The sequence below is a fragment of the Chiroxiphia lanceolata genome, chromosome 8, assembly GCF_009829145.1.
Source record: "Chiroxiphia lanceolata isolate bChiLan1 chromosome 8, bChiLan1.pri, whole genome shotgun sequence".
Lineage (NCBI taxonomy): Eukaryota > Metazoa > Chordata > Aves > Passeriformes > Pipridae > Chiroxiphia > Chiroxiphia lanceolata.
In genome coordinates this window covers 23,521,230-23,545,992 of record NC_045644.1, presented here as the reverse complement: position 1 = coordinate 23,545,992, position 24,763 = coordinate 23,521,230, and the positions used below count along the sequence as shown (strand labels likewise).

General features: G+C 36.0%; 1 protein-coding gene across 1 annotated transcript in view; it reads right to left on the bottom strand.

Annotated features, from left to right (window-relative positions):
• The window catches only part of LRMDA (leucine rich melanocyte differentiation associated), a 645,824-nt gene that overhangs the window by 90,745 nt on the left and 530,316 nt on the right, over nucleotides 1-24,763 (bottom strand). The window contains exon 6 of the mRNA XM_032694727.1: nucleotides 12,496-12,580. Within this exon, the coding sequence (XP_032550618.1) occupies nucleotides 12,496-12,580 (85 nt within the window). The remainder of the gene's footprint in view (nucleotides 1-12,495; nucleotides 12,581-24,763) is intronic.

Below are 24,763 nucleotides of genomic sequence, written 5' to 3'. Positions count from 1 at the left end.
GCATTCCCTGCTACCATATCAGCCTCAGCAAGTTGGCATCTATTCTCAGTGGCCGTCACTACTAGAATTCTTGCAAATTTTCTTTGTACTCTGCAAAGCACACTTGCTCTTTGCAGTTTTTTCTTTCTTTATTTACTAAACTGCAATCCATATTTTAGCTTCTTGTGGGAACAACTTCTGCCTGAATTCCTGAATTACGGTTCCCCTGTCTCCTAAATGAATGCCATCTACAAATCTTGCAATATATTTTAACCAGTTCATTTCATCCAGAAATTTCATCTCAGGGGCTATCTCCCCTAAACATGCCAAGAGGAGAAAAAAAAAAAGCATGTATGAGTTGGCAGGATAAGAGAATTTACAGGCATTAACAATATTTCAAACATCCTCTGCTTTGTAGCATCTCCTGATGTTCTAATTCTTCTCATAATGTTCTCATGATGTTCTAATTCGTCTCATTCTCTTCTGAATAAAGCCATTATAATCCTTTATAACAAACAGATTTTTCTACACAAAAAAAATAATTTAGCTGACAGTTTCTCTTTCACTTTATTATTAAACTCACCTTGGTAAAAGAATTACTTTTTATATTGACAGAGTGGAACAATAGTGAAAAGAAAGCACTGCAATGATTAACAGGAAAGGGACTCTTTTAGCTACCCTCCACATTTCTGCTGCCATTGTTATCTAGCATCAGATTACAAGGCAGAGGCAAACTTTACATCCCCAATTATCAGCTGAGTGGATGTCTACATATTTCCTTTTTACCTTACTGTAATTTCACCTGGTATTTTTTCTTGACATATCATTTACTTTACATCAGTAATAGTTGGCGTTTGACACACCAAATTGCTTCTGAATGATCTAATAGCTTATATTTAATCTATTTATTTTAAAGTTACTCTCTTTTCTCCCCTCATGAAATCCATCATTCACTGCCTTTAAGAAGGAAACAATCTGCCAAGTGAATTAATTAGGTGGATTTGGGAGGAGTGGTAGGGTGCATTTGGTTGATTTGGTGGGGTTGTTTTTTGCCAACCTTTTAGCTGATTCCAATTCTTCCCTTGGGGATTATTTCCGTTGAACCCACTCCTTTTATTCACAGAAAGAAAATTTACTGTGGAGACTGTTCCCATTCACAGTTTAGCAAAACTAATAGCCTCACTCCTATGAGGAAAAGGTAGAGAGAGGATAGATACCATTTTTCTAAGCACATCTGATTAAATATAATGCTAAAGCTACTACAGTTGCCTCTACTGCAGTAGCTGGTACAGAGGAAGCTAAATTAACGTGGGGAAATCCAGCACGTTGGCATGGTAGCCCTGTAATTTTGGTACACACATATTCTAACTCCACTTAGGCAAGACTTGAACACGAATTTATTTCTCTGTTATTTGTGAGAAGCCATGTATAGTACTACAAATGGTTTTGAAGGAGCTAACTTGGGTGAAGTGCTCTTTCTACATCTCTGTACGTGGCCTGACAATGAGCAAAAGCAAAAGAAAACAAATTCAGAGACTGCAGTCTTCTTTGGTCTTTAAGTAGACATCACAAGGTTGCTTGCAACCCCTCTGTATAGCATTCCAGTGAAAGAATTCATATTCACTAGCCTTATATTTTTTCAGCCTAGTGTGCTAAGTATCATCATTACAATTGGTAGGCATTCTAACAGAACTGCAATACAAATCTGTCTCACTTGAGAAGCAAAGCTTACGGTTCCTTAGCTTTTATAACATAACGCTTAGCACAAAGTCACTGAATTTTCCCAATGCTTCACTATGTGATTTTAGGACTCTATTTTCCCCAGTGGCACGCAAGTACTAAAATTGCACTGGATTGCATTTTGCTCTCAGTGGGTGGGAAAGTGCATACTCAATAGGTTATTTTCCATTCTGTATTTCAGTTTTATGCAGCCACAGGTGGGGGGTCTTTCAGGTGGTTGCCTGGGTTTACTAGGCACTTTAGAGTCAAAGACAAGCTTTCTTAAAAGGGTCTTACAAAACATATCAGTGTTGTCAATCACACAGCAAAAGAAATTCATTCTGTGTAAATAGAAACAACTTTTAAAATATCTCAAAATGTAAAAGGCACAATGAAGATCAACAAAAAAGGGATCAGCCATCCTCTGTTTGGTAAGGGACACAAAACAATTGCACTTGTTTATACTTATTGTTTACCTCTCTGTCTCCTCCCTTTCTTCTCCCCAGGTGTGATCTCTCTGCTTAAGGGCATACAAAGCTAATGAAGGATGTCATGGTGCTTCCTATCATTTACTTTTCTAACAATAAGGTTACTAACAGACCACAAAAGTATCACAAAACAGGAAAAAAAGGGAAGTTGTCAACCTACTTATCATTTGCTTTCAGAGCTCTGAAAGGAACTTTGATCAGCAAACATATCATTAGACCATGAATACAGATATTCATATCCAATAAAATGTTGACAGCTTTCCCTTCTTGCATAAGATCATGCAATGAAATCCTACAAAGTTACCCCTTTCTTTCCTGGAGTCAAAATTAAAGAAAAGAACCTTCACTCACTTCTAGTACAGCACACACTCTGAACAATGAAATGCAAAATACATTGCATCTTTTTGGCTGTTCATAGCTTGAAAGAAATGTAGCTGTTACAGCAAGATGTGCACACTGTAAAGAAGCAACACACAAGGGGATAAAATAGTTTCACTGCTATTATGCAGATGGCTGCCCTTCTGACTCTGAAGGAAATTTTACCCCTTCCTCTACCTCCTCCCCCCAATTTTAAAGCAGGATTCTGCATGGTTGACTATGTGGGAATTAGCACTTGTTCTGCTGACACCCATATCCTCTTCATTCAGTTCAGTAACATCGACTATAGGACAGTGCCCAAAGTCACGTAAGCATCCTATCCTGATAAATAGTCTAAATCCTCAGAGAAATGCAGCCCAAAATGGAATGGCCTAATTATTTTAATCATGAGAAATATGATGAATAGCAGACAATATTTGGATGCAGTACTACTTTCTGTGTGTATGCCATTTTGTTTTTCTCTATAGAGAGCTCAGCTATCTAGAAACTGAGACGTACAAACTCAAAAATAAGATTTTATGTCCCATATGTTCAAAGGCATTTGTGCCTGAAATGGTAGCAGCCCATTAGACAAATTAGTTTTCATAAATAATAATCCTAGTCTGTAGAATATTTTGCAACCATACAGTAACATCTCAGATGACAGCAAGCAGTTTTGACTGCGAAAGTAAGAATCTCTTGAAATTTTCCTCAAAAAACACATTAAATGTAACAATGAAAACATGCATTTCCATTACAGCTTCTAATTTTAATGAGAAAACACCATCTTTCACATTTCCAACATTTGCTACACAGAACCTTAGCATGGGGCAGATATTTACTGCTTCTGGAATTAAAACATGCTCATATAAAAGAATATTCAAATAGAACATGCACTGCAAAGACTTTTTCCTTTTTGTTTCTTTAACCAACAATATAAAGCTTTATCCTGTCTGTGTATTACAGAACAGTAAAGACTGTATGGAATATAGCAACACGTGTCTATATGTTATTAAAAACAGTAAATTCCCATTTAAACAAGGGCTACAATCTGTGCACTACACACTCATTAATGGTTATGAATCAAAAAAAAGGGGGGGACTTGCAGCAGGTGTGCATATCTATGAATTTCAATACATTGTAAAACTGTCTGTAGCCAACAGCTTCATCATTTGGCCTTTCTAAGCTTGGAGACAGGCAATTTTTCATGATTTTACTATTTCTGGCCAACCAAAAATTTTTTAATTAAATATACCACATGATTCCAGATGTTTGTTTATTTGTTCCAATGAGGCCATAAAAATGCCTGAATGATAAAATTGGAGGACTCCTGCAAAAATAGGCTAGACTGGAGTGCAAACTAAACATGGGGATCTCTGAGGACACTGTATTTGCACAGTACTGGTCTGAGTTGAACCCAGTTTCTCCAAAAGAGCTGCAATACTGTGCGTGGTTCATGATTGGACTTCTTTAATGTAAAAGATTATAAGGCCAAGTGGTAAATTTACTAGACTTTTTTTGATTTGCCAGTTGTAGACACATTTCATCATTAGTTCTCCCGCATATCTAAAGAAGATTTGAGATAGGTTTATGGTTTTGGATCCCAAGTTTCCACTTATAGAAGCCAATGTGTTCTATGTTTTTCTGCCACTTTATAGTCATGCTGCTTTGGAGTTTAAGTATTCTTACGGTTTCTTATTGCCAGCATGAAAAAATGAGCTATGTTGAGAAATATCAAACACACTCTAGACTGCCCAAAAATATGAAGTTACAGGTTTTTTCCTCATTAATCTTATTCCCTCTGATTTGACACTTCTATGGGTGACTTGGGCCTAGACTGCTAGGTTAGCTTTGGCAAACATGGAAAGTTACAATGAAAAACCTCAGAGTGGAAAACAGTCAGGTCTTCAACAGTCAGACTAGAGAACGTGCACTATAGAAAAATGAAAATCCCTATAATATTTGAAAAAAATACTAATAATTTGGAAAGGCTGCCTGAGTCTTAGACACCTAATTCCCATTAGATGCAGAATGGGAATTTTGTGCCCAACATCTTAGATATTTAATAATATTTTAATCTAAATTTGATTAAGCAGTTAATTACCCTCTCTTTTTCTTTTAAAATCTTCTTGCACAGAAACACGAGTATTTCATTCCCACAGAGACATGGCACACCAGGAAGTGATCCTCCTAGAACCTACTTCTGGTCAGCTTGATCACACGCCTTGGATTTGCTTTCAAACCACAGAACACAGAGAAGGCTCACAAATGAAAATATGTTGTCATTTAAAACTGAATCAACTTTCTGGCCACCAAGAAAGACTTTACACAAAACTGCAAGTCACTTTATATATCATCCCCACCTCATTCACCCCAGCATAGTTTCACATGACTAGTTGCTCTCATCATTGTAAATATACAAAAAGAAAATACATTTTTATGCTGGAGTTTTAGTAATCTACAGTATCCTTATTCAAATCCAACATTCCTTGTATATACAGGCAAGAAATTGTTGACCCTGTACGTGACAAGAATATGAATCCAATGACCCAGAAAATTTATTTCTTGAACCATATTAGTTAAGGTCACATTCAAATCCAACTACAATTTATTCCACATTTGGGTAAGTCTTTGTGCTTTGGAGAGAAACATGCAGATGCTGGCAGAGTTTATCTCTACTGAGCAAGTGAGGTAAATTGGTTCACAAAAGAGTACAGTTATTGGTGGTGGTTCTATTTCAGTAAACAAATAAATTAGTGCTCAGGAGAGGTACTACATGAGACTCTCCTTAACTTGTTCTTTCATTACTGCTCAGCAATAAACCACTTCACAGCTGTGAGCTGAATGGATTACACAGAATCATGGAACATGCTGAGTTGGAAGGACACATCAGAATCATTGAGTCCAACTACTGGCCCTGCCCAGGACACCACAACAATCCCACCACGTGCCTGAGAGTGTGTACTGGATGTCTCAATTCCTCTTAAAGGCAACACTTTTGATTGTGTGTCAATCCACACAATCGGGAGAGATTTCTAACACATTTGCAGACTTGGGGCAAATATCAATATTTTGTTATCAGATTCTGTTATAGGGCTTCTGTTATCAGATAGAAGCATTTCACTGGAGTATGCCCCTCTAAGGAAGTGTGCCTTCTAGCATTTCTTCCCACCTACACTCCCTCTACATTCCTTCTACCTATTCTTCTTCCCAAAAAGCAAATCAATCAGAAATACTGAGGAGGCAGTAAACTAGAGTGCAGCTTGGAAGAGAAAAATCACAGTCAGAGCTATGCCATTAGCTGGAGCACTGAAGCAACAGCTACGGGTCAGTATCGTTCATCTCATCTCCCAGTGTAAGGTTTGGTGAGTCTGTGGGCATAAGCAGGAGCCACTCAGCATGGGAATAAGAAAGACCTGGTCTGCCTTTCTCTCAGATGCAGCAGAAACATCTTGTATCAGAATTCTTGAAACTTCTGACATTACCTTCTCACACCTCCAGACTACAAAACCCTAATTCACCTCTAATGGATTTTTTTTTTCCTTCACACCACTTTAAGTAAAGGGAACTAACTGATACAGGAAAACAAAATCTTTCTTAACCAAGCATTCTCTCACATTGATACTCAACCATCACTTTGCTTTCCATGCTTCTCCTATGTCTCTTGACCTTCCATTAATGTCCATTTCCCAAACTAACAAACAAGGAAATAGAACTCAATTTCTCATTTCATGAGAAAAGCCAAATGGTTGTTTTGGAGAGTGGTTTTTTTGTTTGGTCGGTTTTCAGTTTTGTTTTGTTGTTTGTTGGTTTTGGGGGGGAGCATATTGGTGTTTTCTTTGGTTTTTTTTTCCCAGAACAGACTCAATATTTTAGCGTTCTTCCACAGTTCCAAAAGAAGAGGATTTCCACCCACTCTCCTTGAGGTTAAGTCATGACCACAGCACAACTCAATGTTGGGACACATTTCCTGGCATTAATAGGAAATGTCACAGCTTATTTTTGAGCATTCCTGCCCCTGGAAAATATGATCTTGTCTGTTCCATGCTACTGAGAACTTTTTTTGTTTGTTTGTTTTAAGGTTATTCATCTCATGGTGAGAAGATCCTGGCCTAAGAGATCTGCAGTCTGTGACACATAACATCTTGCAGCTTAGCAAAGATGATATTTTCAAAGGACACCTCGTGTAAAACAACAAAGAACATCTCACTATTCACAGCATCTCTGCCTGATACAGAGCTTTCATATACTGCATCTGCTTGCAGTTCTCTTATTCATCCTATTCTTATTTATTAGACAAATTAAAGTAAATACTTCTTATATACATATATAGACACCTTTTGTTAACTGAATGATAAAGTACTACTCACAGGGTTGGTTTATTATTATTATTCTCTTTTTGTACAGAATAAAATGAGCTGCTTTATGCAGATACACAGAAAAATCAATTGATAAGCATAAAGTGCAGTTTACACTAAGAAAACTAACTAATTATGATAAGCTGCCATATAAATTGCTTTGTGACTTTCCCAGAAATCAATTTCAAACTCTAAATAAGCCTCTGGCTTGAAAACGCAATGAGCACCTAACAACTGTGTCAATAACAACAACAGAGAAGACCGCAATGATAATATAAACATGATACTTATCTCTCTGGAAGTAAGTTTTTATGTAAACCGATTTCCTTTTCTTTTTATGTCTGTGATTTAAAGGCAGCATGTTTTTCACAGTACATGTGTATGAAGTTGAAAGCCTTCAAAAATAAGAACTTTGGGTATTAACATTTATTATTAAGAGGTGTGTGTCAATTTTATAATTTTACTTCAAATAGTTTAAAGTACTGCCTTAAAAGTCTAAACCAAATTCTGGAATGATTGATATACATTATTAGTTCCACATGAACCTAAGAATATTTATTTTTAAAGTGTGAGCAAGCTGAGCAAATTGAGGCACAACAAGTAAATGCTAAGAGGATAGCTTGGGACTTTCATATGTCACAGCAATTACACTACTCTCTCTGTCTCCCAAAAAATTCTACCTTTTTCCTTCAACACTAACTGTTGAAAGTAGTAGGTGTCCTTTGACATCTGTTGGATTGTGAATTCCAGCACAACTGGATGGTTAAACACTTGTTGTGCATTCTAAAGTCCACTTCTGTCTTGATCTAGTTTGTATCTCAACTCCTACAAAGCTACTGGCTGGTTTTCTGCGTGGTACATCCTAACAATCAATCAGAATGAACTCTGTATAGATATTCCAGGCATTAGCAAAAATTTACTATGACAAATACTCTCTGAGTACAATAGCACAGTAAAATGATCACAGAAAAGAAGAAACATATCAAATTCAGGTGTCTCTCTATCTGATTATATGCCTACATACTTTTACTTGCTTAGAAATGTAGACAAAAAGAGAAACTGAGAGCAGGAGGAACCTCTCTTTTCCTTTGTTCAAAAAGGCTCTATAAAGATTACTGTCAGAGGATTAATAGGAAGCTTTAAAATATTCTGTCCCTGGTATTCTGGACATTGACACTGAATTCAGTTTATGACTTTTCAAATCAGATTAGAAAATCAGAAAACATATCTGTCAGTTGCTTCAAACATGTTAGCAGAATAAATATTCATTTGGGCTCTCATCATTCAAACATAAAACTAGACAATGCAATGCCTGCATACACCAGAACACTTGGGTAATTAACTGTATAGACACCAAAACAGGACAGTGGATTTGTTCAGAAAGTTCTTACCAGTCAGAATATACTGGAACTATTAAAACTTGGTCTAAATCCAAGCCAAGGCTCTAAAAACTACTTACATAAATACAAGCTTAGAAACTGCTTCTTCTTCCTTTTACCAGTAAACTATGGGGCAGACTTACCACTGGTTGTTCCCAGAAATAAGAGCACAAGAAAAGGAGGAGTCATTTGTAAAATGTTACTGGAAACCAAATCACTTTGGCAAATTAATATTGTTTTCAAGTAAATCAGGTAACAGACAATGTTATAAAGTAACTGTTTATACAAAGGGCATCCAGCACATGTTTTTATATGGGAAAAAACAGATTTTCATGATAGTGATGATTTAGTGATACTGCTTCTGAAGAGATAGAATGATAAACTACTGTTTTCCCCAGCAGCTGGAAACTACTGTTCTTTTAGAAGGCAAAAGAACTACTGTTCTTTTGAATGCTTACACATAACAAAGGCACTTCCTTACCAAAGACATCATTATGAAAAACAAATATACAACTTGAGTGGCGTGAAGGGTGGGAAGCCTTTCTCCACACTTAAAAAAAATATCTTTAAAAACACATTATTATGATTTTTAAATTTCTTTTTCATCAATGCCAACTATGTTAAGAATTGAAAGCTCTATTTTGAGATATGTACCTAGTTAATAAATTATCAATAAGGAACAGAAATGTACCTGGGACATACATACTAATCACTAAAAAAATTACATAAACCCCAAAAGTTTTGGACCAAGTTTCTGCTAAAAGGCACTACACTTCATTACTTTTGTGTATTGGGAGCATGGCCATTTCTATTTAAAAAACAACAATAAGTAACTGTTCTCTTTGATTTTTTTTTTCCTTAAAGGTAGATCTGGGCAAGCAGATAGAAAGGGGTGGCCAAATTACTTTATTTCATCAGAAAAACTGAAAATTAGCACAATACAAGCAATGGAATTTAGAAATAAATGAAGTGCTTTGTATGACAGGAGGTTGTGTCTTCAAACTGACTCATTTTAAGTAGGTAAGAGAACTCTACAAATAGTTCTATTTCATACAAGTAAATCACTGGAGTCTAAATCCATGTAAAATGAAATACAAAACGCTAGTTTAACAAAGATCAAGAAAAAAACCCTTAGGAGTTTGAGATCATTGTTTTGGAATCAAAACAAAAATACAGCCGGCTATAAAATTACCACTTTTGAAGGCTTGCCTAATGGGACTGCAATTAGATCATATAAAGAATCAAGTCATATTGTTGTCAGATACCCAAAACCTAAATAGAAGGTCAATACATTTTTACTGAAAAATATGAACAGTGGGATTGAGTGAAAGTTCAACTTAGAGAAGTGGGTCTAAGCAACAAAGTAATACAAGGGAAAGCAACTTTCCCAAAACAGGGAGAAATCTTCTAAAGCTTCAAAATACATATCCAACATTTATTGCTCTTTTTATACTCAAACATCATAACACTAGATAGAATATTTACAGTGATTATTCCATATCATTCCACGCTTATGTCGCACTGTCGTATGCTGTTTCTGTGGGCTTTGAAAGAGAGAGTGAGATTTTTACCATTCCTGAAATTGACTGTACAAAACATGGAGTCAACCTGAAAAGACCAGATCCTGACTGGAAATTATATGCTGTATGCATGAACACAAAAGCTATAAGATACATGGTGTAATTCATGCATAATTATATGTTTTTAGCTATGATTTTTCGCAGGTAGAGCAAATAGAGTGAGAAATGTCTAAGTAATATAACTGTACCAATCAAATACATCCAACTTGCTCCTGTTCCCCCTCCCAACCCAAAAATCAATTTACAGCTGTACCAAACCATTTGCCAGACTTTAGGATTCTGATAAACAAGGGACAAATAAGAACACTCACAAACTTACAGCATTCATCTTTCCAGTATGCATTGAAAACTGCCAATGTTTACATATCAACAGCTGACTCAATCCTATTTTACAACACTGCAAGCACTCAGTGAAGAAAAAAACTTGAAGATATTCAGAACCTGTTTAAGTATTTCATTCTTTCCTTGGAGATTTTTCTATTGACTCCAATTAATCTTTTACGGGCTTGTGAAGTTAGAGATTTTTCTTTGTATAAAAGAAGTTGATTGAGTTAACGGACCCTGCCAGCAGGTTGTTGAATTGGTACTTCCAACACCTGGAATTTTGAAAAGTTTCCTTAATTATTTCCTTGTGAATATATATATATTTATATGTACTTCCATAAACTTATCAGATCATGCTAACAATGTCTTTTTAGGGCTAATTTTACCCTTTCTTTGGATGAGACTCCATTCACTTTACTTATAACTGTGCTTAAGCACAAGGAAATTCTCAGGATATTTAGCATGCAGAGCATAAGATCTCTGAGAAGAGTAAAGACAAGTAATAAAGAATTATGTGAGTAGCTATGGGTAAAAAGTTCGTAATTTGGGGAATATAATTTTCCCCTTTCATTGCAAGAGAGCAGGTATTCTCAAATCTTAGTGATGCCAGTGGTGTTTAGAACCTGGCTCCAGTTCTGAATGAACATCCACATGGACACGTCTGCGATGCCTGCTAGAGCTACACAATTGCTTCATTGCAAGAGAAGTCAATCAATAATGCAGGCACACAGCTTTTCATACTTAATGCTACTGGCATTTCTTTTGCCAAGTCAGATAACAAAATGAGCCATGAAGCCACACTTCCAATTCACTATCATCTAAATAAAAAGATCTGAGAATACCTGGCATTTAATGGTATTTTTTAATGTATTTTTATAGACGTCAGGAATGTACAACATTCTGTCACTCTATTTATTGTCTTAGTAGAGTATAGCTACTTAATCCAACACTAGAAATCCAACCTTAAAGCCAACATGGTTATCTGAAATTCAGAGGCATTTATGCCGGGGGGAGAGCAGGAGGGCAATGGGTTGCAGGTTTTTTGGGGGCAGTTTCTGTTTTTATTTTAATCCCTGAAGTTCAGCTGTGTGCTCAAATCTAAGATTTTGGTTGGTCCTTTCTCCTTAAAAAGTATCAGTTTCTACCTGAGGTTAGTGTCCAAACACAAAGCACTACAGCACTTCCAGGACAGCTGATTTCCAGGATGCCATATCAATTTACGCCAAAGCCACGATGTAGCTTCATATTCATCTACAGCTCTGGTACAATGACAGTTAGATAGGCTGCAGTGACTTAAAATCTAATCTGTTGCTTTCCTCATCCTTCCCACCTGAATCACAGATCCTTGCTCAGGTGCATTGCCTGCCTGATGCTCTCAGAAAGTTTCAAGCAATATGATAATCTGCTACAGCTGCCTCCATCTTCTGTAGTGCTGTAGAATTTGAACACACACTAAAATAAGCTACCATCAATTCATAAATGGAAGACTGACTTTGACTCTGGTATCCTATACAAAACCTGCTTCTGCACAAACGATTTACATTATCAATGTAGAAATAATGTATAACATAGGAAATAAATAAGAGGATCATTGCTCTGGTTTAGGCTAAAAGCTAAAAAAGTGCTCCAAGCTTTACAAATTTCTCCTTTTGTTTTTTTGTTTTTTGTTTTTTGTTTTTTTTTTTTAACAGAGGTGAAAAAACTTGGAATGCACTCTTCCTGACTTCAATTTTCCACCTGTTCCCTGAACTTTTTGTTCCATAGGTATGCAGAAGGAATTTGAGAATTTGCCCAAGGTGTTTTTTAAGATCTAAGGATTGATGAAAAAGGAAATTGAACACTGATCTGCCTTTAAGGTTGAAAAACAGAGAAGAATCCCTTTTTATTGCAATGAAAATGCGTGAACATTTCAAAATTATAGATCTGAATTGTTAAACTGCCAAAAAGCTCTCACTTTACAAATACTAGAAAGTTTACAAATTCTCTCAAAATTACCAGTGCTGCATGTAATCATCTACTTAGCAATGTTTAAGCACTCTAATCTCTTCACGTTTTTCTCTCACACACACACACACACACCACTGAATGTTATTATCCATAGATTTATTTGCTTTCCCAGTGGACTACCTTTAAATCCTATTTAATATGAGTTAAAATCTGTAGTCTTGACAGGTATGGTTTTCTCATCTAGTGTTTGAAAGGCACGGTGTTCTCTGTAAAGTGAAATGCAGCAGTAACTAATACAGAGAAGTCCTTACAGTAAAGCTTATCACCTTGCAGCAGTTCATACCAATAAAAGTTTAGTTCATACCTCTGTGATTGGTGAGGTCTCTGGATCCAGAAGGCAGAGGTGTATAGTGCATCTCTGGAGAGGCAGAAGCAGCATCACAGGAAGCCTGTGTGATAAAACCAACATTATCAGGATTCTGAGTGGAGGTCGATGATTATACAAAGCGGATGCACCTGCAAGGTGAGTGCTGTGATGGGGTTACAGCTGCACAGAGTCATCAGCCTTGGAGGATTAATTTGTGTTTTGTTAAGGCTGCTTGCAGTCCCTCAAGGTAGCTGTACTCAAAAGAGTTTACACAACAACATAAATGAAGTATCATTGCTAAAAGAATATTTTCATACAGCTAACAATCTAAAAAAATTACCATCAGGAAATCGTTAGGCAATGCTAAAAGTGTTCCTCTTGCTGAAACAGATTGATATGTACCTAAAGGAAGATACGAATGAGTCTACATGTAAGAAAGGAGACAGAAAATAGAAAGCTGGGATTAGACACTTTAGACACTTTTCAAAACTAAAAAAACCCAAAAATAGTTTCCTTTTCCACCATCCTGTGAACTAAATGAAGCGATCCATTACAAATTATAGTGCCTCTTATGCAAAAAAAGTGTATGAGTATATAGAATTGTTAATAATAAACACTTAAAACCCACACCAGAAGTCTAATAAAAGAATTAAATACCCAAGAAGACTAGGTCAGAAACCTTAATACCAAAATGTTAAGGGAGAAGCGAAGAAACACAAATCTTTCTCCATAATAAAAGTCTCAAGATCCTCTCATTCCAATTTTAAAAAGATTGGACTGTAAAACTATAGTTTATAGTAAAGTAATCTTCCTTCAGTTGGATGTTTCTGTCGAAGGAAAGAACAATATAAAGCCAAGACAAGCCACATTTACCATCTTGGTTTTTAGTTATAGAGAAGCAGTGTTGCATAGCTGAGAGAAGATATGAAAATAAAGGATTGTGTTGGTGAATATGAATCATCATCAGTTTTTAAAATTCAGTTTAACTCATACAGATTGATATCATGGTAGTGACATGTCCAGTTTCAGATATAGAGTTTGCTCTGGAGTGCTTACAATCTACCCATTTCAACACATATAAAAAGATGATGTGTTTTAATAGAAGACACAAAGGACAATGTTCACTAAAAGTTACACGATAATTTCTAATAGCAAAAAAAAGGCAAATACAGAGAAAAATACAAAAGCTAAACTATTTCTTGAATCTCATGATAAGTTACTAAAGTGAGTCTTGAGAGAATAATTACTATTTTCCATGCACTTTGTTCCCTAATGAGATATTGACTTGTAAGCTGCAGAAGTCAATCAAAGGAATCCACCTCAATCTTACTTTGTAATTAATCATATCCTCAAAATTTATATATTTTTATTAATTGTGAAGAATTAAAAAACATATTTACAACATCTGATAAAGCTGTAAAACAGGACTATAATATTTTGGGAAAGAAAAAGCTTAAATACTGACTCAAATTTTAATTGCCAGACCAAACCCGAGAATGATAATCAGAAATACACAACAATGAAAATTAATCATGCTAATAGTTTATTAAAGGCTGTAACTTAGAAATCTTCTTTGTTGTAGCTATTGTACTCCTAGTTGATAGTATATAAAAATGTTAAGAGCTAAGTGACTGAGTAGATTAGTATATTAAGCTTTTGGAGACCAGCCATCAATTTCTATGTCAGACCATAGTTATAATCCCATTTTTGTCCCTAGCAAAAATCAGGTCACAACATGAATATGCATCACGCATCGAAACAAATGTCTAAATAGAGACTGGTTTGCCTAAACAGCAAGGATGCTACTTATCAGATATAAATAAAAATATAGAATATCCTGCCTCTGCTGACTCACCAGTGATAATAAACCCTGTTCAGGGAACCTCTTCTTCAGAGATGTATTGCTATAGACAGAACTCTCACCTTCAGCTAGAGTGAATAATACTTAGATTTTGGTAAACTGTAAACATGAAGCTCAATCTACTCTGGACTACAAAGTACTGGAAATCTTCTCTGATGACCAATATGAGCTGAGGGCACATAACATGTCAGAGGGAGAGATAGAAGCTCCTTATACCCTGCAGTGGGTATTTGAAACTAATTCCAAGAACAGGCATTTGTTCACAACTATGTATTTTCTTTAGGTTGAATGGTTCTGGGTAAGACAAGAACAAAAATGTCACTAACTATTTAACATAAGACTTCATCCCTGTAAATCACTCAAAAACCTGGAGGAATAAGTGGGCTCATACTGTACACTCTAGATGTTATCTGCCTATTCAAGTGTACTTATTTGGGACTCTGATAACAGGGAAGGTTTCTCTTTGGTACTTTTAATCTCAATTTAGACTGTTGACAGCTTGATGATAGCTTTTCCTAAAATTACTGGAAGAGAGTTTGCCATTTCAGCAATATACCACTGAGTGAGCAAAATTCAAGAGCTTCTAAAAAGGATATTGGAGTGAAGGGGCAATTTAGCTTTATTTCCAATTTCAGGAAAAGCAAGAACAGAAGGGTTTGTTTACTGGTGTTTTACTGTTATTTTATGTACAGTATATAATTCCCTGTCAAATATAGAACAGTTTTCATTACCTTTGAGCTAAGCATTCAGTTAGAGCAACTTTAATTCTATGGAATACCATCCACGGTTAGGATTGTTTTGCACAAACACTGGCACAAGTTCCAAATCACGTTTCTGAGTAAGCCTGTGCACCAGCAGAAAGACAACTATTTGTTTTCCCTACCACATACTGACATTTGGCCCTAAGCTATTTTCCAAAGAGATTTGTATAGATTGCATTACTCTTAATATTCACAGGAATATTATGACAGTGACAGCACTGACATGTGACAGTTATGTCTTCAAGTAATGGTGACATATGCATCAGAAGTTCTTCTTGCTGTGGAAAGTAACTATACATGCAAAGAGCTTTGAGGAAGGCTGTTTAAAATGGGTGGTAGCTTCAGTTTTATAGGAACAGGTCACTGAATAGCTCAATAAAGAAATTCTAACATTATTATTACAGAAGAAGCTTGTATCTTTGCAAATGCTACAGTCATCCAAGTTTTGCAGTATATCGTAGTATGAGGCTTAAAAGTTACAAGGCAAATAAAGTTAGACTACTCACAGCCCCCAAGTTATGCACATAACCAAACATTTGCTAAACTGAGCTACCTCTCTTCACATTAACCTGTGTGTTTTGTCCAAAGTGTAGTATCCATTTGATACTAAATGGACTGTAAAAGAGCACCAGATTTTCAAAGGATGTTCATCAAAATTATGGACATTGTAGAAGCTGCAGCAGGAAAAAAACCCAAACCATTACTAACCAACCAACCAACTAAAAAAAAAAAAAACCCACCCAAATGAAAAATCCCACCAGAACCCCCCAGAAACTAAATTTCCAGTAACTTTAATTAAAGTAATGGTTACTGTTTAGGAAATTTTGCTTTCTCTTGATGAGCAAGATGCAGCTTGATATTAGCCCATATTGGCTTATATCATTCCATATAATGGAATATCATTAATACTCATTGATCATTGATATTCTTCTATTTGTGTCACATGGCTTTTACTCGATCCTAGCATTTCTCTGCTAATATTTACCCTCATTTCTAAGGCATGGCACAAGTTCTTTCTGCATTTATACACATCAGTAACTGTAGTAGCCATTAATTTATTATACATGAAAAAGTTTACGATACAGGAGGAATAGCAGCATGTCGGTATGTTCCTGACAAGGGTTCAATCAATACACAAGGAAATTATGGAAAAATGTGATAAGTAAAATTCTTTCAATACAAACATATATATAAAGGAATATTACCTTAGCTAAATACATTTAATTCCAGAATACTTTCAGAGGACATCATGAAAAGAAATCTTAGTTTGATCAAGAAATCATCCAAAAGAGAGATGGTAGAGTGCAGAATGAGATGTGGTAGCAAAACCACATATTAAGAAAATACTGTTTACTACAAAGCTATAGACAAAGACTAAGGATTCTCTTGTGTCTGTTACCTTAGAAAGATTTTAAGCATTTGGGATTTCTCCTTTGCAACATACTTCTTACCTAGTATGGGAATATCTCAAACCTCCAGCATTTCAGAGTGAGACTAATTTCTTTTCAGGTAACTGATGAAGAGGTGAATTTCTTGGGACAGAATGATACTCATTCTCTAGGTCTGACCCATGGTTACCAAGAAATCTTGTGTTCTGTGATACTGTTGTTTATTTTCATTTATCACTGTTTTAACACAAGTCATCTAGCAATACCATAGAGAAATTACCTTAGCAATTTGAAATTTCATTGCTTCTCATTTGGTAATTTACATTCAAATAAAAATGGAAAACAATATTGTGACATTGCAGTGATCAGCCCGATGGTACATATTCCATTATAAGATGCAAAGCTAGGATTTAGAAAGAAAGTATTATTTATTTCAAAATATTTTTAATATATCCACTGGAAAACTACAATTAAGAATAAAGGAAATCACTGCATTATTCATTTTTTAAACTAACAAAAACATTTTTTTAGAAAGGTATATGAGTAATAGGACAATCTATGGTATAGTTCCAACTTAAAGGATTAACTAATACTTGTTTCCAAAAAAATTTTGTTTTATCTAACAAATGGTAATATTCTCCTGATAAGCTTATTCTGCCTCAAATACACTCAATGCTTAAAATTAATCATATTTTAACAGATTTAGTATAACTACATAATTATAATTTTAAGAAACGTCTCCATAAACATCTACACAGGCTAAGGACTAATTGGATCTCTTGGGCACACATACCTTCCTAAAGACACACTATAGCAAGAGACTTCAATAATTCATCTATATTTTGAAAACTTGCCCAAATATCTGTGTACCAATATGGCAGCAATGTGTCGATTTTGTACTGTATTCACTTTGGGTTGAATTTATGACATGCTTGCAGAGAGTATCAAAACACTGCTTCAGAGGGTCTGTTTCTTTCCACGACCTTGCAGAGCACTAACCACCATGAGGTCTTTAAGAGCCTGATGACAGAAGAAAATATCACAGGAAGCAACAATACACGAAGTCTTTAACTGCTCCATCCTAGGGAATGGTTAGTGAAGAGCAACTTTATTTACAATGTATTTGCTTTTCTCTGAACTTAGGAACCACACAGCCAGGGAAAAAAAGGGGTGAAGTGTGAAAGAAGGGATAGAGACTATAGATATGCAAAAGCAGGTCCTGACAAGAGCAGGGTACAACAGGTCTGGCTCCCTCTCCCCAGCTGTGATCTCAGCCAGAGAGTTCAAATGGGCTGGCCAGAATTTGTCACCGACCTTGACACACTGTTATGTACTGGAAAACCAAGAGGTGGCACAGCATCCTTACTGGGAAAGGCTGCCTTTGTTAAAAGAATGGGATTTCCCACTTTCCCTGCTTCACAGTTAGCAGTTGTCTTTGCTAAACCTCCAGCATAAATTAGAGTCACTTCAATGAAGGGAAAAAAAATAAACCTTTGAAACATTTGGAAGGAAATTGTCAACTGTCAACTGGCTCTCAAGAGTGCAGGAATCTAATTAGACCAAAAAAAAAAAATAAAAATTTAATTTGTTTAATCCCTGAATTCCACTTTTCAAGGAATAAAAACCACAATACTTGGATGGTACTAGTAAGGGAACATCATGTGTAGTATCAGGACATACTGTACATCTGCTGCGTCAAAACAAATTTGTAGAGACTAATGGTTCAAAATACAAATGGCCTGCTATTTTTGGCAACCACACAAGTTCCTTCAAATATTTCAGCTGCTGAAGGAAGTAAAATGGGAACTGTAACTCAGATAAGCCAATCCTCTTTGAATCATGATTTGAGAAACAGACTCTGCTATCCAAATTAAATCCCTCTACTAGACATCTCCTTTTTATAGTTCTAAACACAGGAATAAACAAAAAACATTTCTGACATATTTAAATTTAATTAATAACACAGTTGTTTCAGCTATAATCACTGGATAAGGACTTAGACCTTAGCAAATATTCATTCTGGATATTTTAGCAGCTTATTTGCACATGTTAATGCTATTAATACAGTAGGCCAAATTATTGCAGTATTAGGACAAAAAGGAGAACAGCGATCTTATATTTTGGTTGGCCTTCTAGTTCCAATAACCTTCAACAGAAAAGGCAAGAGAATTTTGCTTACTTAACAGAAGTAGTGGAGCTTAAGAAGATTCAAAGCATTTTGGATTCAAAGCATTCCCTTATTCTCTTAAAAGAGAGATTACCACTTCTCACTTGAATTTACTTTACCTTTTGGTTTTCACTTAATGTTAAATTGCAAGGTTGAAAGCAGGGTGCAACTGGATCAAAAATGCAAATGAACATCAGATAATTCTTATGCATTTAGGCTTAATTGAGTGTAATCGATATGTCTGGTGTGCAGCCAAATTCAACTATTGTGAAAAGCACCTAATGTATGGACATTATTTTTGGACTACTGAATGCCAGAAAATAATGAGCTGGCATTCAGCCTTGGTGAATCAGCCCTTGAATTTTCATCTAAGAGCAGTTTTGAATTATTACTGAAGATAAGGTGTAAATGTGCAAGGGAATTTTATCCATGTTTCTCCCATGAATCATAAATGAGGAAAAAAATTACAGTCTAAATTGCACTTAAAAGGAATAAAGTCTTTTCATGTCATACATGATTTATCAAAATGATCTCATTTTAAGAGTACTGTGGTGTATCTTGATTAATAACATTAGTAAGCATGATGAATGGCCTCTTTAATGGTAACACAGAATTTATTGGCAAAATCCCTACTTCTACCAAAAAGGGTGGGAAGTAAAATACACAGCAGCTACTAACTTGAAGAAACAGCTTAAGTAAACTCTCTGCTATGTATTTTGCACTTAGACATCTTTGAAAATCCTTAACTGAGTTTATTCTCATGATCATTTGGAAACAAGTAACAGGTATTACCTGAGGGGCACTTCTAACCACTACAAAAGTCACTTCGCAGTTCTCTGCAAAACAAGCTGAACTCTGCACGTACTGTAAGAGGATGTAGTGTATTAAGGTCTTTCGAGAACATTGGCCCCAACCCCTTATGACCTTTTTCAATATCCTCTTCATTTTGCTTTAATATCCTAAATGCTTCCCTTCTTCCATTACTCCATCTTACCCTCCCCCCTCCTCCCTTTTTTAAGCCTGCTCCAGCCTGCCCTAACTAATTTCCTTTTGGGCTGACAGATCAGAGGCCTTCCTACCACTGTTCCTTTTAGACCTGTGAAGCCCTCCTCGTAATCCTGCTGCTTGTCCACAATTAATCTTTCCAGTTGCCACATTATTAACACTACCACCCACAGACAGAGGATGCCTGAGCACGGCTGGACACTCGCTCCCCACTGGAGCATCAAAGTTGTCAATCACACACTAGTCAGAAAGTTGCCTGCTGTCAACATCAGAGGATTTCATCCTCTCCTACCCGCTGATCAAACATTTTTCTTCAGAAGATTAATTCCAAGTCCCCACCCATTTCCTCCCATATCCTCTTTCCCTTTTAGGTTTACTCAATGATCCATCTTCTGTATGGAAAAGGAAGCAGTGTATAATAGAAATCCTTTCAAAACAAAAGTTCAGCAAAACTAAATTTAAATCCCAGCTGTTATCAACCTCTTCCCCCTCCCTCTACCCCCTTCCCGTGCAAGTTAAACACCTTAAAGAGCTTGGATTAGACCTAGTCACAAATGCCTTTCTTTGATCAAAGGCTCCAAGACTTTACACAAATATAATCAGAAGGCAATGACTGCATCTAAGGAGGCTGAATTGATTTGTTCTACTGTAACATATAGCGTACAAAAACACCCGGCAGATTTTTTGACTTCCAAGACCTTTCTTTTGAAACTTATATCACTACAAATCCTAGAATTTTAGCATCTTCTCAACAATATTTTTTCAAGGTCAGTAGACAAAAAGTCTTGCATGGTATTTGCCTTGTATCTTTTTAAAAATCATATCTTAGCTACTCACACTTAAAAGCAAAACGATGCAAGAGATTCTTCAGCTCACTTAGTTCAGCTTAATGAGTTGAAGGAAATTAACTTCACTATTGCCACCTCTCCCTAATCATATGCCACATTCTAATATATTCATTTCTTATAAGTTAAACCTCACTGTTCAACCGGCTCAGTATCTTTCATTACAGTAGTTAACAGAATTTGTCCCTAAAGGAGCACTTAAACATTCTAGCAACTCAACAGTGAATGAAAGCAATACCCATTAATATAATCCAACAAGCAATCTATTCACTGCAAAACATAATGTTAAGTTTTAAAATAAGAATAAATCCATTTAAAATAACACTACAAAATAAATTCAAAGTTGCTCAATCATACTCATAACCAAAATAGATTTTTTAATGCTTTTTCATCTCCTAGAATTGCTATTAATGAAAATCAGGAACTCAACAAAAGACCTGCAGAAGTATAAAACAACAACAAAAAAATCTGCTGGCCTTGAATCCTGATCTGAGACTGGGAAAGCAAGGGTAAACAATAATTTTATATTTTATGTTGCATTTCTTTACCAGCATCTTTACCTTCCCCACATTCTTCACATATGACACATGCCACCTTCTTTTCATTTACAGTATAGAGAATTCAATGGGCTTACATACTAGTAAAATAAAATGCAAGGAAAAAACAAACCAAAAATAAGCATGTCATACCCCAAACCACAAGACTCTGCAAATGTTGCTAGAGAATTCTGAGTTGTTACAGACAACTATTCTTTGAAGCACCTTGTGAAGTGAACCACAAATGAATTTCAAGATGCTAGCAGATGCTAACTTTTTCTAAGTCCCCATCTCATCAATGCCCAAACGCGACATTTATCGCATCTCACTTATTGCCCAACAGTTCTGAAGGAGTGAAAGACTAATATGGAGGTTTTAGATATCACAACTTCAACAGAAGATGCAAAAGCATAGATAAGTCAGTTACGTGAAGGGAAGTACACTGGTAATGCATTAGATTCCAAGTCTCCTTCAGCCATTCCCTGTAATATTTTTAACTAATTACATCACAACTACAAAACACAGCACTAATGGAAGCAATTGCCAAGACTCCTGCTATGCTATGGCATAGCAACAGTACACAAGCTGCATACACACACTGAAGGAGAACTCAAATACGCATTACATACAATACAGTAATTCCTTACTCTTCATAGCCCTCTGTTTTGAAATAAGATGACTCAGAACTTCTACACTTTTTTTTTGCCAACCTGATGTCCACAGATTCTTCAAAAGCAAAGACAGAATCAGCAAGCTAAATTGCTTTTTGTTGGATAGGAACTTCCAAGACGGTTCCATAAATTAAATCAGTAACATAATATCATCACTTGCAAATACATTCAATGATAATCAGAGGAATGCAGAACAGTGAATACATTTCACTGATCAGGCATAACTGTTTGCAATGTTAAAGGCCTTTCTTCACTTTGCTATTCATGCTGCTTGCTTTATTTTTTAGGAAGTATGGACAATGCTGCCAGAAAATGAAAGCTATATCCTAAAAATTTATAAGGTACCAGTACTTTAATGAGTGTTGCTGAGTTGTGCTGATCTCCTTGCTTAATAGGCACAGGAATTCAGAAATTGGACAGTTAAAAATGCTTTCAAGGCATCCTTATTCTGTCATGTGGGAATAAAACTGAATTTCAGCTACAACCCCTTGTCAGTCTATTTAGTCAGCAGAAGGGGGTGCTGTAGTGTAACCTATTTAAAATGCAAATAGAGTAACTTTTGTAACAGCAGATTAAAACTAGCATTTTATTCACTTGGCATACCCACAGCATACTGAATGCTGGAATCAGACTTGTCACTGCACACCACAGGTTATTAATAGAGCTCAGAATGGTGTTGCTAAATGTGCAAGTTAAAAGCAAATAAACAAAAATGCATTTATCAGTGCTATTTGTTCTCTGGGAGAATTCAGCAAGGCCTGCCTCACACTGCACACTTATTTATCCAAGATCCCTGAGGCTCATTTTTTTTTCTTTAATTATTTGATTGACAGCCACTTACCATAGCCAGAAATTCTGGGAGGATATATGATCTATAACATTAATATTGTAGAGAAAAACACTGGGGTTTTTTCAACCTGGACAAATAAATACATTAAATAAGACACAGGAAAGAGTCTGTGGTGCACAACAGCTACTCTCTAATAGGCCTTTCTGGACTCTTGTGAACTACCAGCACATGAAAAAAACCACAAAGTCAAAGGCTTCAGCAGAAGCAAATCAACACATTGTGCTATGGCTTTACACTTCATTTTCCTACAATGTCAGGTGTCAGGGCAGGCAAACGGGTTTCCCCTCCATATTCAAGCCAATTCCTCTGTTCTTCATCTTGATCTCTCAGAGATTCATCAAAAATGCGATTTAATTACATCTCCTCCCCCTCTCCCCCTCCCAAAAAGAGTGTAAACATGACTCCTTTTTATCTCCTGATACATCTGGACAAGTAGACAATGTGCTAAAACAAAATAAATCTGCCCTGACAGTCACATCAAAGGGTTCAGCTAGGGGCTTGCAGCTACTTAAGGCACAGGAATGTTGTTGCTAAGCATCGCTCTACAACCTATCAGTCTCTTAAAGAAGAGCTTTTTTCTTTCAGAGGGAGATGAGGAAAGCTGGAGAGTGGGAACCAGACTGCAAAGGGAGATTGGGGATTTTGGAGGATTTTGAAGCTTAAAGTGAATTGTGTGAAGAAAAGGGGGTTTGTTTTGTTTTGTTTTGCCTCTTGACATACAGTCTACATTTGTGGGAGGGAAAGTACGGAAGGAAGGAGGGGTTAAAACTTGTTGATGAAACATCTTCTGAATTATCCCTTTGGATAAAACCAAGAAAAGTCTTTGATATCCTTTTTCAAACCCCGGTACTTACTGGAGATTCAAAATAGAAAGACTGTGACCAAAAGCAATAGGGCTGGGATACCAAGCCTGTTAAAAGTATATTGTGAAATACATCCCATGCCCTGCTTTTCTGACAAGCATTTGATAGATGTGTACATTCCTGAAGAGGTGAAACTGGGAACAATGTCCATATTTAATAAATAAGCTCTACAGAGAAAGGAAACTTCTGATACATATGCACATTGCACAGTTTGGTAGTCAATTTACCAGTAAAAACTATTCCCTTCAGAAAAATCTTCAGTCTTCCACATTGTGCCTTGCAGGACGTGATTTGTATGTTTAGTGCTTAAAACTCCAAAGGAGCTAAATTATACTAATTCAAAATACAGCTATGATGAAATGGACAGCTAAAAATTCAAATTATGCTCTCCCCTCACAGACACAGGAACATACCCAAGGCAGAAAGACAATCCAGCCTGGAAAGTACACTCAAGTTTCAAAGCTTAATTATCCTGAAGGTAAGCTAAGAAACTGAGTAGTTTGGTTACAGCAACACTGAGATGTGAATGAGCTGTGGTCACACATCTTTGGTTTTTAAAAACAGTTGAAAAGTTTAAAAATATCCTCCTTCCTTTTTAAAAATTAAACAAAGAAAACATGAAATGGACTCATTCTACATGCAGGGTAACTATCAAGAACATGAACAATTACTGAGCCCATGATATTACACAAATAAATAACACTTAGCATTATCTTCAGCACTATCATATTTATTAAACGGTGACTGAGGGCAGCAGTAACCATTTTTATTGTCCCATATAGCTCTTATTTTCTAATTAAACAGAAGGTTATTTCCTCTGCCAATGCAGCCATTTATCTTATTTGAGTGTTACATAATATTTTTTCCCAGCCAAGCCTGACTATAAAGTGTTCTGTGTGGTGAACTGTGGCCCAACTTGCTTTCCTGTTTGGTAATCATAGAAATGGGCCATTTCGTGCTGTGTTAATAAATAAACTTTTTGCAATTTCTCCTAAAACATGATAAAGCTTATACTTTGTCCTACCCTCTAGCTTCAATACAAGGGCAATGAGCTGTATTATTAAAGATATAGGTCAAGCAAACCTGATGATTTCAATCCTGTGGGGTACTTTAGAAACTGTTGTCATATTACTGAGATCATTCTGCTGTTCCTAATTATTCCTCTTGGTTGCTTCACATTTCAAGTGATTTCTCTCACACTTATGTCAAAATTTATAAGCTGCTCCGTGTAACAACACTACATTATTTCCTCACTTGTTATGGTAATATAGGACAGAAACCAGGAGAATGCTTTAATCTAGCTGACAAGGATAATGTA